The sequence below is a fragment of the Takifugu flavidus genome, chromosome 13, assembly GCF_003711565.1.
Source record: "Takifugu flavidus isolate HTHZ2018 chromosome 13, ASM371156v2, whole genome shotgun sequence".
NCBI classification, from domain to species: Eukaryota; Metazoa; Chordata; class Actinopteri; order Tetraodontiformes; family Tetraodontidae; genus Takifugu; species Takifugu flavidus.
In genome coordinates, this window is record NC_079532.1 from 3034806 (window position 1) to 3048876 (window position 14071).

At 43.7% G+C, this 14071-nt stretch overlaps 1 protein-coding gene across 1 annotated transcript in view; it reads right to left on the reverse strand.

Annotated features, from left to right (window-relative positions):
* Positions 1–14071, reverse strand: part of b4galnt4a (beta-1,4-N-acetyl-galactosaminyl transferase 4a) — a 79507-nt gene that overhangs the window by 15176 nt on the left and 50260 nt on the right. The window contains 2 exon segments of the mRNA XM_057050890.1: positions 359–437; positions 8898–8965. Of these exon segments, the coding sequence (XP_056906870.1) occupies positions 359–437; positions 8898–8965 (147 nt within the window).

Here is a 14071-nt window from a genome sequence, read left to right on the forward strand (position 1 = left end):
AAGCGTGAGAGGAAAATAGAATTACCGGTACAGAGGAAATACAGTGAAAAGCTACAGAGAAATAACGGAAAAAACAGCGGTGGGAGATGAGATGGAGACGGAGACGGAGGGTGATAAAGATGACAGTGGAGTTAAGGGATTTAAAGTCGACCTATTGTCATCTTTTCCATGATCAGATCAGCAAAGATGAATAAAAAAGGAGAGCGCATCCAAGAGACTTTACTCCTAATCATATTGTTCACGTCAGCAGGGAACAACAAACAGCATCCTTGAGCGCAGTGTCAGAGTAAAGATAGATTGAGTTAATTAATGGTGACCTAAGTGCATATCTGTAAGGGAATAAAAGTAGAACACTCACCCCAACCTCCACGTGATCGGAGCCTTTATCATCCTGCTTGTGGAGGATCTCGAAGTAGTACTGTCTGGACGAGATCAGGCTGAGGATGGAAAGAGAGATGTCATTTATCTTGTGAAACCTTAATCGTTGTCTCAAAGACATGCAGGTTGATATTCTGCCTCCTTACAACCAGAAAAAAGCTCTTAAGTATTCAATCAGACTGCAGTTAAGAAAGCAGAGTGGCTCTAAAACACGCAGAAATTATTAAAAATATGTCAGGAGCACATCTGCATGATTGAATCGATCTGGAAGAGATCTCCGAGCCGCTGAGAGATGGCAGATTAGCCGGGATGTTATCAGCCTCTGGTTCTAAATAAAACACTCCTTCAGAGAGTGTAAGGGGGGGATCAATGATCCACATCCATCAACAATTTACATCCATACAGAATTTACTATTTCTCCACAGCTCCTATTTTCAGCACCACCGCAGGGACACACACACACAAGTGCACACCCACACGCACACATGTGCGCGCACACCAGGCGATGATGATCTATTCTTATCAAAAACACATTTTTGATAATAGGCCAACATCTGCTGCTGAAGAAGAGACACCCCAGCACTGCTGCTCACATCATTAACTCTCAACATGCACGCACACACGCTTTTGGCAGGACCTTTAATAGAAGCGTCTCTGCATGAATACTCGGACAGTGTGTGTTTACACGGTGGCATAAATTCATTAGTTTGAGCTATTAATGCATCTCATTTGTATGCACACCGAATTTAAAAAACAGGGTGCGTTCTTCCACAGAGCTGTGCGTGTACTGACAGAGTGTTAACACCTGCAAAGAAACACAAAGTGTCCATGCAACCGGCGACAGACATGTTTAAAAAGAAAAAGACGGAGAGGACGGGAGCACTCGGCGTAGCCACGTCTTCACTTGAGCCAGACATAATCACCAACTTTACACCTGGTGTTTGCGACATTTGTATTTTTGGACAAGAGTCGCTACTCCACCGGGGCAATACATGTGCTGAGGTCTATTTGCAGGTGTAGAGGCGGTGCAGAGGGCAGTGATACAGGGATATGGCCGTAAGCATTCGTCTTCCCTCTCCTACCGGTACGCCACGCACGAAACTGAGCCTCGATTGAAACAAATGAAGCCACATTTGTTCTTATGAAGACACAAAAGCAAGACGTGCTTGAAAACAGGTTTACGTTAACTGAGCCAGCCTGGTAACAGGAAAACGTTGCTCATCTTAAATTCAGAGCCACAAATTCCTGCATATTCATGTGTAATTATTTCCAAGGATGTGAAGGCTGGCTGTCCCCCCCCCCCCCCCCCCTCGTTTTCTGCCTTTGTTCCCGTATTCGGTTGCTCGTGTTCTCTGTCTTTGACACCTCCCCTCCTCTTTCCCTCCCCTGGCTTCCTATTTTTCATTTTTCTGACACAAACACGGGCTCGTCTCCTTTGATGGCATCTTTGTTTTGGAATTATAAAGTCCTGCCGAGAAAGGCAACATGTAAAAGATGTAAAAACAGAGAAACTTTTGTGGACCAAATGTTATCTCTCCTCTTATTTCAATTAACACGAGCCTTCCTTCGGTACAGATTGTCAGAGCACACTGCTGCTTTAGCTTTCCCGCTAAAGGAAGGCACATTGGAGGAAGTTGGAGAAGAAGGACAGAGGCCGAAGGTGGGCGTGCGTCCTGTGCACAATTGGCGAAGCCTCACCCAGCCGCCCAGCATTCCATAACCAATAAATCACTGCGGGTGCAGGAGAGCGGTGACAGTCTGTTCAGGTCAAGGTCTCATGAATAGGGAATATTTCTCTGCGCTGCTGAACTTAAGTGGCACTTTCAGCTCTTTTCACCTAGCGCACTCAGACCCCAATGAAGCCGACTTCCACTAACATTACAGGGGGAAAACTTTAATAGAAAAAGGAGATTTCAATTCTTTCGGATTCATGGCACGTAACAGATCCAAGAGTCAGAAAGAGGACTGCATCAAGCTGTAATTAATCTGACAGACATGGGGGAGGAATTGAGTATATATGGTGCACAGAATGAGACAATTATTAGACAGACAGTTTCGCTATCACACTCAAATTTTAAGACAGCATGTCAAATCATTGTGATGCCATTAACTCAATATTTTTTTAAATGAATTTCAGCAGTCCTGGCTCATTGGTTTTTGTCTGCGAGCAGACAGCTGTTGCTGGGCTTCTGGTTTCAGGACGTGTTGGTACATTTCCTGACCTCAGGAGTAATCTAATGTCAAAGCCGAGAGGATTTCATCTGCCGCCGCAGCTTTCCTGTCAGGGAACCACAGTAAGAACCAAAACCTACCAGCTGCACACACACACACACACACACGTACACACACAGTGGATAAATAGACATTTACAGCAGTTCACACAGTCAACTAATGTCTCCTCATAACATTTCCCATTTTCGGAAATCACCGCATTTACCACTTTCAGCGTAAAGGTCAGACTCTCTTGTGATATTTGTCGGCTTCTGACCACAGCGACCTGCTGATGTCAGCAGCGCCGTATTTATTTGGCGCAAAGGTGTGAATTCCAAATCGTGTTAATCCAAATTATGAACAAAGCTATTCAATTTGTTCTCTCTGAAAGATGATTAGCGTGAAAAACCCGAGCAAATAAACCAGCGATTGCTGTGCGTGTGTCTGTATGTTTGTGTGTGTGTGTGCGTGTGTGTGTGTGTGTGTGTGTGTGTGTGTGTTGTGTGTGTGTGTGTGTGTGTGTGTGTGTGTGTGTGTGTGTGTGTGTGTGTACCGGTCACAGCAGTGGATGGATGACAAGGCGGTGTCGGTGGAAAGAGATGAATAGACACGCGGTAAGAAAGAGGATCCATAAATAGAAAATGAAGAGCAGAGAGGAGAGGGAATTATAAATGATTCCGGTAGGAAGGAAAAATACTTTACAGTGAATATCTGCGAAACACCATTTCATTCAGAATAAGACCCAGAGGAGAGAAAGAATCATATAAAGGCTGTAGTGAAGGGCAAATTAGAGATAGGGAGAGGAAAGAAAAGCTATTAGTGTGTGAAGATGAGTTGAGGAGTCTAATTGACTGACTAATTTGAGTCTTTGTTCCACATTCTCTTTTCCTTGGCATCGCAAGTAGCAGACAAAAGAGCTGGACTGGGCTGGATAACAGTGGAGGGGAGTCAGCTGACAGTTTGCTGGATGCAAACAGTTTTAGGTGAACACCAACTGAGCAAGGGGAACTTTTGCTCTCCTTTCAGCCTCGGCATGAACGCTCCTTGTGTGAAGCTCGCTAAAGCCTGGATGCTGAAACCTGTGAAAGGCTTTCCAGACATTGTAACCTGGTTTGAGAAGAGTTAAGTTGAAGTGAACAGGAAACTCTTTAGCTCATTGGGAACCTTTTTGTTTCCACTGGTTACTCATTCCTCACTCTTCTTCTTCAGTATCTTTGTCCTTTCCCAACTCCGATTCTCATTTATGCTATCTGGCCATCGCCACCCTTTACTATCTTTAGCTCCGTTTCGTCCTCTCTAATACCCAAAGGTGGTCTTTAAATACAAGGCAGTGCTTGGTGAATGCAGTCGTCTCAACTACATTAATGATACCAGTGTTTAGATCTGCCCCAAGGAGACTCAAACTTCACTCTTCTCCCCTTCGCGCTCGCTCCAATCTCCGCTCTCCACTCCATTTCTCATGGATTCCTCTAATCTATTAGAGAGCTATCATGCTGCTCTCCCCTGCAGCCTCAATAAATCCTCTTTCTTCCATCCTCGTCAACCCGCCCTGCCTCGCCTCTCACTCGCTCTCCTTTGCACCATCTTCCCAGTCGCTGGTGTCCGATGCTTCTCATGCCGCTTTTGCTCCCTATTTCCCACTAATGCATTTGTCTAATGCAGCGTTAGTGTATTAGTGACTTATGTGCCCCTTCCCCCCTGTATTTTGTCTTTCTCACTTTCATTCTTGTTTTTCTAATTGTGGGCTGAATATGTGGAGGTGTCTTTGCTTTTCTGCGGGGCAGCATATATGCTCTTCATCGCAGCAATATGTACACTCAAGTCATTTTAAAACCGATTAACACAGAAAGACAGCAGCTCTTTTCTTGCTGTCAATAAAAATGAGTGTTCCCTCTTAATACCTTATTAAAAAGCACGGTTTTGGTAAACAACAGCTTTAATTTAATTGAAAAGCCAGTTTTCAATGTCTTTTGCACATTATCCAATTAGCTCCTAATAATGTTGACAAAGTCTGTGAACTACACAAATACATTCTACAGTGCTTTCAATCAACAGTGAAAAAAGCAAATAAGACCATATATTTGTGACTTACAGGGCAGCATAGGAAATACTGGTGTGGATTAGTGTGTGGGTAGCATGGAAAAGCATTCGTTCATTATTCTGGGCCTTGGACTATAATTGGCTGAAGTTTTTGCTGACTCAGCTAAATATTTAGCATGCTGCAAATCTAGCAGAAGGCAGGTTTTGTCAGCAAAATGCAAAACATTTCAAATGATTATGCAATAGCTCACGTGGTATTTAAAATGAGTGGAGTAAAATCAACTGGTTACCAGGCAACACGATCGATTAATGCACTAAATGAGAGGCGGGGCTTTCTCATACTTATATTCTAATGCAAGATCAGATCCAGTGTATTCAATAAATACCTTCCCACATACTTCAATGAAAACTCCACGTGTAGCTTGGAAACTTCATCTCCCTTTGAGACATTCATGTGTAGACATAACCCCAAAGCATTTTTGAGTTTCCCAAATCTCGAAGTGATGCTACACAGGTACTTCTAGCAGAGGTCTGACCGACATTCAATATTTGATGAGAGTCAGTTTTTCTTCGACTTTGTCCTGCCTATACCTCTGGAGGGACTGTATATCTGTCCTCTAGCTGCTCACAATAGAATTTCTGTGTTTCACCATCACTTGTTATCACAGGAAGTAACTTAGGTGTTACTGAATTGCTGGATGCAAGAAAGAAGAGTGTGCACATCAAAGGCCGATGGGTATTCCACAATTCTAATGCTTTCATCTCTTTGAGGGTCTGAGTTTCCACACCAGCTAATATCCAGTGGTGTTTAAATGGTTCAATTATAGATACTAAGAGATCGCATAGTGAAATAACTGGCCATTCTCCACTGGGTTTCCCTTGTTGCCTGGGAAAATCACTCTTATCTCGCTCCTACCAACCAGAGAAAAGAAGCTCCTGGGGAGCGAAAGGCGGAGAATGCAACGAAAGAATAAAGAGAGGGTGCATGTAAGAATGCAGTCTTGGGAAAGAACACACCGATGCCCACGTCTCTCCAGGGGGACCGGCAGTAAATGTCATTTCAGCAGAGTTTGTGAACTGAAAACTGCTGATCAGAAAACCTTCAGATTTCTTTCTGCCTCCTCTCCTCACCTGGCTGTTGCCAAAGGTCAGCAGCCAGCAGGCTGGTTGACTGTCAATCACTGCAATTTGATGAAGGGTAAAAAAAACACCTCACAACAATAGCAATCACCGTACCAATGTGGAAACTAATGTAGCATAAAAGTTAAGAGAATTTAGAACAGCTAAACTTGTTTAGTCAGAGGTAGGCGACAGTTCTGAGTTATCCAATTTTAGCATTTGTCAAAGAGAGAGCGGAGGCAGAGCGGAGGCATCAGTGTTCTCATCTGACTGCTTCAGCCCGACACATCAAGCCGCGGTGACAGCACCTTCAGGCACCGTCAACCTTTTGCTCTGGGAGCTTCAGCAGAGGTGGAAGCCGAGAGTCGTGCATAAAAATGGGTCACTTTGAGGTTGACGTGTGCCGCATTAACTCATGGCAAACATATTTTAGGGCCATGCGGAAAAAAGTTTGAAGAGACACAGATAGACAAGCGAATGATGCTAAGCTATTCCTTCCTCTTCACAAATACACACTGAGTCACCAGCTCCAGCTGGCAAAAGCCAGGTGGTCGGGGTGGTTTGCAGATCTCCCAGACAGGTGTAGCGATCCCACGTCTCAGTCTTTCCCATCTATTTACCCCCCAGCGTGCATATTCATGTTTCACAGGAAAGCCAAAATGGTGGAAAGCAGGGTTTCCTTTGCATCCATCTGTTTCGGCACGTGGCTCAGCTACTGGTTGCACCACAGAGAACACACACACATACACACACACACACACACACACAACCCAAAAGCCTTTCATAACTGTTCCCTTTTTTTCATGACTTTCAATTCCCAAATGCACCCACCATTAAGGGCAATAGACAAAGTGGGATGTGGGGAAAAGGCCATAAAATGGAGTGAAAGTGAGAGAGAGAGAGAATATGTGTGTGTGTGTGTGTGTGAGTGGGAGAGAGTGAGAGTGGAAAAAAGTGTCAGTTTTAGTTTCGGCATCCACAGAGGGACTGACAACTGCAGGCTGTATAAGTTTATATATGTGTGTATATATATATGTGTGTGTGTGCAGCCACATGTTTCACTAGCCTTTGATTGTCTTGCATGGAGACCTCCAGTGAACTGCTGAACCGCTCAACAACAATATGTTACATTCCCTGACAATATGATTCAACCTTGCAGTAGCCATTAGTCATTGTTCACTCTGCTCCACTTCAGTCGGCTGCACGGCTCCAATGAACCGAGACATAAATAACAGCAGTGCAAAGAGAACAACCTTGCTGGAGTGGGAGTGTCTGCAGCGCTTTTTCGCCTCTCCTCTCGTCAATTACATTGCTGAAAGTTGCCTATCCATTTGATCACGCCTTGTGACATTTATCTCCACTATTTAAGTTTGATTTTACTCTGACTTGTTTTCCTTGGTTCATTAGTGTGACCTGGAGCAGCAGAGGGGAAAGGTGTTTTTGAAGTATGTTGGAGTCTGTGCTGAAATGCTCATGCTACAGTGGTGCGTGGTTTTATTCACTCATCAGTTTAACTTAAACAAAGGTTCTTAAATCCAGGCGATACACATCTGTATAATGAGTATAAGTGCAGTCCAGTTGCTTTTGAGCAAATATCTAATCACTGGTAATCAAACAGTTTTTAGTTCTGCCTTAAGTCGTTTGAGCGATACTGTTGAGAATGGGTGGTGATTAATACACGGTGATTAATGCTGCAGACCAATCTGCCATGCTTAGGTGCGTATCTTTGCCCTGATCTGGTCAATGTCAGCTGAGGATTCAGAGCAGACAGAGCGGCAGGGGGAGTGTTTGGAAGATGGCAGCTAAACAACACTTGTGGGAGTCTGCAATAAATTCATCAAATGCAGGGGTAAGTTAAATTATTGCACTACATATACACATTAATACACAGATGAAATGGCTTTTTTCCATGGAAAAGCAGATACATGCTCTTTTAAGCACGCCCACTCACAGAAACATCAAACTAGGTTTTAGCTAATTATCTATAGCTAAGGCCTTCATGCTGTCACCAACATACAGCGATTTCCCTAAAGCGCGTGATAGCACTCATTACTGCTTTCTATCCATATAATTCCATCTTTTTCAGCCTTTTATCTCTCATGGTAGACTCTGCCATTTCCATTGCTTGATACACAAGGTCACAAATCATTAAAAACCAGTGTTTTGTAACACTTTAAGGGACAGCCTAAAGTGATGCTGCAGATGCCAGATCATGTGATCAAACATGTGACGCCTCTGCTTGATTTTACCGCTGCACATCATATCTCTCACCACGACCCTGGTGTCTTGTTCTCCTACAAGAATACATGGCGCCTGACTGAGTTGGAGAAAAAACAGAAAAAATCATCTCCACCTCCTCCTCTTGTCTTCTTTTGTCATCTCTGCTGTGGCATGCCGGCTGTGCTAAACAGACCCGGTTAAGTCCATAAACACGAGCAAACACGGAGACTCACAAACGGGTCTCAACGTGCATCTGGCTCCTCGAGGCATTCATTCATTTTCACTCATTGTAAAGTGTGCACGTGCGTGTGCATATTCATGTGCTCTCATCTGTGCCTGCCTCCCTTGTGCAGTATTTGTGATGTAACAATTATCCAAAGAGGCTCAGGAAAAGCATTTGATGGAGTTGCTTTTACGTTTCAAAATACAAAAAAAAAAGCCTACAGATGATGTCTGTCCATCCAATCAGCCGTCTGTCTGTCTGTCCTCACAGTAATGAAGGCATACATATGTGACCTTGATATTTTCATGTTGTTCCAGAATCATGACAACAAAACAACGAGTATAGAAAGTTCAGAGTTCAGGTTTCTTCTGCTCAAGCGGCTTCCAGGAAGTAGGTCGAGTGAATCTAAGAGCGGCGGATTAAAGTGCTACATTCTCGCTTCGCATTTAGCCAAAGAGGCCTTTTGAGTGCTGAGTATCCCCAGACACCAGATGAGAGCACTCTGTCGATGCCCAGTTCCGAATACATACATGAAAGTCTGCACGTATGGATGGAAGAGATAGAGATCGGTTACACTCCGGCACTGCTGAGGCAATGATGTTCTGAAGAGAGGCCACATAGAGCCTGAGAACAGGCAGCTGCTTCACAGGTACAACCCTTCAAGGCCCGTGCTGTTCAGATGTGTGTGGATCATACTGGTACTTACTGCACAGACTTGGAAGACTGAGACCTGAACTTGTTGAACTCCCCTGGAGCGGTCCACTCGGTACCGAGCTGCAACACAGACGCAGGAAGATCAAGATCAGAAACGGTGGAAGTGTGTAAAAACAGAGCAAACATTACAACTTAGCAATAAACTTAATGATTTCATAAAGTTGGACCTGTAAACATTTACTCTGCAGCCTCCTCTCAGCTCTGATATCTGGTGATTGGAGCTCAAAGGAAGCAGCAAGATCCTGCTGTTGAATTACTGGTCCAGATCAGCAAATAGAGACATTCAAACGGGGACAGTCAGTCGGGAGACGTTCTGACAGACAAACTGGGGGAAACAGATGAGAGCTAATGCCTATTAATAGAGGGGAATCAGAGCCATTCCCTGCCAATACTGACTGGAAGAAGCCAGCTCATCAGGACCCCTGGGCACCTTCGTTTTTTGCTAAATCAGGGCCCATTTATTTCTTCTGCAAGCCAATGTGACTAATTAGCACCCGGGCTGCCGCTGATCCATAATGAAAGAATAAGGCCAAGATCACAGTGGGCATGTCTTTAATTGTTTATGCTGGCCACACTTCTAAATTTGAAACTGGTCACACAGACGTGGGTGTGGCGCCAACAGTTCCCAGTAGTTCTTCAGCGTGCCGCTGAAATCCAGACTGTTTCCAGGCAGAAAAGACAGTTTACCCGTGGAACTGCACAACAGTCATGAAGTTATTGACCTGACAGCTAAACACGAAGTGATTTCATTGAGATATAATGAAAGTAAAGATGATAAATGGGCTAAAATATGATTCTAAACAGCTCTGACTGGCTTAACATCCCTGATTAGCATACAGTAGGTGCTGAAATGAACCTTTAAAGATGAGTCAGGATCCATATTTAAACGCGCAGATGAAGGAGGATGCACCAGCCCGTTACCCAACTCGTCGCGCTCAGATTTCTAACTTTAGCCTTCGGCTGCAGCCGACGCTGACTGAAATGACAGAATTCACGACGCTCCCACAGTGGATGCAAAATGTTTGATACAACTTTTCCAACACAGGTGCAGACACTCCAGACTTCATCTAAACGCAGCGGTGAGTCACCAGACACAACCTCTTACAGCAAAAGCACATAAAGGCGGTTCAGAGTCACCCATCCTAACAGAGTACATCGAAGAGCACAAAGAATTTAGATGAGTTTCGATGCAAAAATGTCGAAAATACTCCAGGATTTCTGCTCATGTAAACTTAAAGAATTGTTTTTTTTCATCTTAGATGCCAGGAGCGAAAAAACACGCTTGCACCGTCTGGTTGCTGTCTGGTAGCGAAATAAAACTCGGCATTATTTCATTTGCTCTTGAGTCACTTCAAGGAGCGACAGTATTAGGTTTACATTTTTTCATAAAACATTTCTTTTGAAAAGATTCTTAGTAACTTAAGTAGAGTCTCGTTGGGAACTGGGAGGACAAAAGCAGCGTGTCTGTCTGTACTGTTGCTCAATGTCCCGCTATTATTCCTCCAGGGAAAAAGCTCGACCTGTGCAGACCAAAGCGCTTCTTTTACCAGGACCTATTCTGACTAAATTAACCCAGAGACAAACCAACCATTTACCTGATCCTCAAACACCAACCCTGAGTACTTATTGGTGCCTTAATTAGCCTTTAAACATTTCTTATTAATGAACAATTACAAACACACACATGAACATGTGCAATACCTTAGCAGAGGTACAATCAGAGGCCGAATGAGAGGAGGAAAATCTGAAAATTTGGGATGAATATAGTAGGTAAACAGTGATCTGTCAGTGAGTGACAGAAGTATTGGCACCATGCTTGTACGCAACCTGTTTCCTTAGAACTTTTTCGAGATCAAATCAGATCTGAGATTTTCGCAGGTCTGGGTACACAAAACAAGCCAGAAGCTTGTTTCCAGGGGAAAACAAAGTAAGAGAGGAAAAACAAAGTAATAAGTCATCTCAACTCTCACAACAAGCTTAATGTCCTGTTGAGAGTTATTATTTCAGAAAGGCGGGACTCACACTGCTCTCTGAAAACATTTTTTCACATTATCACAATTAATCCCCCTCCCCAAAAAACAGGTAGTTGTTTTCATTTTCCTGCAGAGAGCGGCGCATACTGCTTCATCTCAACGCTGTTCCAGCTCTGCAATCTTCCTGTTGATACCACCGGATTTATTGAATTTAATTTTACTTCACGTTTCAGTGAGACTTTCAGGCCAGAGAACAAAGGCAACAAAGCGCGCTCTTTGAAAACCAATAATCAAATGAATGCCAAGGTAGCCATAATTCATCTTGGGGAAATGTCACTCAATTTTTTCCTGTCACGCGCAACATGCACGCACGCACACACATTGAACTACTGGTGAACACTGCTTACTAAAGATGCATCTCCTCATCAGGGTGGGTGTTAAATAAGAAGGCAGAGATTTCTGGAGTCACACACACACATATATGCACGCATACACACATGCACGCACATGCACGCTCGCACACACACACACCTACAGACTCCTATACACACACACACTGTATGTACCTTGGGAAAACTCATTTCAGATGGCCACTGGCCCTTAAAAAACTGAAAATTGAAAACTCCCAACAGAAAAAATAATGTAACAGAGCAACAAATTCCTCCTGCTCTCTATGAACTCTTATTTCTCTCTATATTGCAATTTTCTCTCCATAGAGAAACGATAGAGGAACAAAAATGTTCAGTCTCTGCAGAAAGCTGTTTACCTTCTCCTACAGTTTCACCATACAGGTGTGTATGAGAACGGAAGATGATAAAAAAAGGAACAGACCAGATTCAAACAGTAGATAAATAACAGGATCCTCCACGTGTGTTATTTATGATTAATAAACAAACATCCCAGGTGATTATTTTAGATGTATTTCTTATATTTGGACAGTAAATGTGATGACATGGCGACTGATTCTTATCAGTATTCCGGTTTATCCATCGGTGTTTACACCCTCACAAGGAATTATTAGTGCGATGACAAAAATGACTGTAATAAAAAAATATTATTTGCTTGCGTATGAGACACGAGAGACCCCAAGAACATCTTTTTCATCCAGGCCCAGGAAAGAGGGTTGTCTGGCAGAGCTGAAGGAAACATAGAGAAAGGCCTGCAATTACAATCATCATTTTCTGCTGAATGTTCAGGGGGGAAAAAAAGACCTGAAAATCCCGGAGGGACAAAAATAACAATTACTGTCAATATAAATTGCAACACGGAAGCATGCTGAGAATCTCTGCTGGGTGTTTCCATTCAGGTACATGTGGGGGAAAAAAAGCAATCCAAGCTGCGCCACTTCCACACGGGTCAGAGACAATATTAGCTGTTTTCTCCTCCGTCACTCAGCAACCTGCTTTTCCCCCATGTTACTCTGACACACAATCAACCTGCAAACACTTCAAACCGGCGTGAACTTGGTGATTTATCACAGTTATCCTCGCGTCTGGCTTCATTGTGATCAAAGTTATCGGTGGATCATCGCGCGGCCGTTTGACAGGGACGCTTCGCTCTGTAGACACTGATGCGAAAGAAAGGAAAATACAAAAAAACAAGCGTGCTGATGAATTGTCTGTCCTAATCAAGTGAAAAATTTGTATCCTTGGGGATCTATTTGCTTCTCTGCTTTTCCTTGACTTTTCAAACAAATTAGCTATTTAAATGGGAGTTTATCCAATAAAAAAAGATTAAAGTAATTATGCACATTGAATGGTTTCCAGTCCTAGGTGCTTTGTTGTATTGTATGAGCAAAATAGGTGGAAAATACCAAAAATCTTGCAGCTTTTCTAACAGCTAATTATTACCATTTGCAGGTGTAGTACAGCTGTTATCAGCGAAGGGTTTTAGCTATTGAGGAAACAGAAACTGCTGCAACAAATTCAGCCATTTTAAGCATTATTTGTGAGGAGTTAAAAAGAGGAGGCCAGCTTCTTATAGGCAGAAGACAATCTGTTTTACAGCCCCGAGTACCAGCTCACTCCTGCTCTGTCTCTTCAGTAACCTCTGCAGGAGGCGCCTGGACTCTGAGATTGAGAGCAAAATCTCGTGACACATTCGCCGTGGGCAGATGATTCATGTCGAGATGGGACCAAGTCTGATCCTCACTCCCGGTTACTATATTCCTCTGCACAAGGACCCACTCTTTCCTTCTACTTTTACGGTAAGTCTGCTTTTGTCTTGCGTCATCGAGCAGGACAGTTCCGTCTCATCGTCTATCAGGTTCCAGGGAGTTTTGGGCCAAATTTCTGACCGCCATTGCTTGGAGGCATCTATGCCATCGTTGTGATATTGGTCCAAATTGTTCCAGTCTGGACCTTTTCGCCCCGGGTTCTTATGAGATTAAAATAGTTTGTTTTGTGAATGACTGAAATGAAAGAAAGCCAAAAAATTAAATTACAAAAAAACCCTATCGATGTTAATTGAGTTGTTCAAATGAGAGACCTGTACTTCCTGCTTCATCTGCACACTGTTTAGAATTTGCAGGGGCTTGATAATCTTTGTAGCCAGTGAGTGAGAAAGGCTGTTCAGAAACGTCCGACCGTGTTTTAATGAAAACCCTCGGTTCATCATTATTTTCTTGTTGGGGTCTCCGTTTTCTCCGTGCAGATGAATCACATAACGAGAGGCAGAGGACAGAATCTGCCAGTAAATGCTGTGTATTTCTTCAGACGACGGGGGGGCAGACCTGTCTGTCAGCTGCTGGCTGCTGCCCCCACCTCCACCCTCCTCACCCGCCATTACCTCCATATTTCCCTGCTGCTAAATGTCACATCCACATTAGCTGCCAGCTAATTAATCTCACAGCTCAGAGAGAACAGGGCGCCATTTTACACCCGGTGCGGCTCCAGAGCTTCATCTTTGCTCCTCGCCACGCATTTGCACCAAAGCTTTCCGACACGGCGCCAACTTGGGCAACTCTCACTTCTCTTAAAGTTCAAGAGGGCACAAACGCGACAACTTTGTTAGCACAACTTTTATTCCCTTGTGCGCAACAGTGAGCCAGAATGTTACACGGTCATAATTCCTGAGCTGAGAGCTGGACGTGATGGATGCCCTGAGTGTGAGGAGGTTGATATTAAGGTGTGGGCGATGATTTGAGATTAACGAGGTCAGACCATCCTTACTGTTGACTGGTTATCACCCAGTG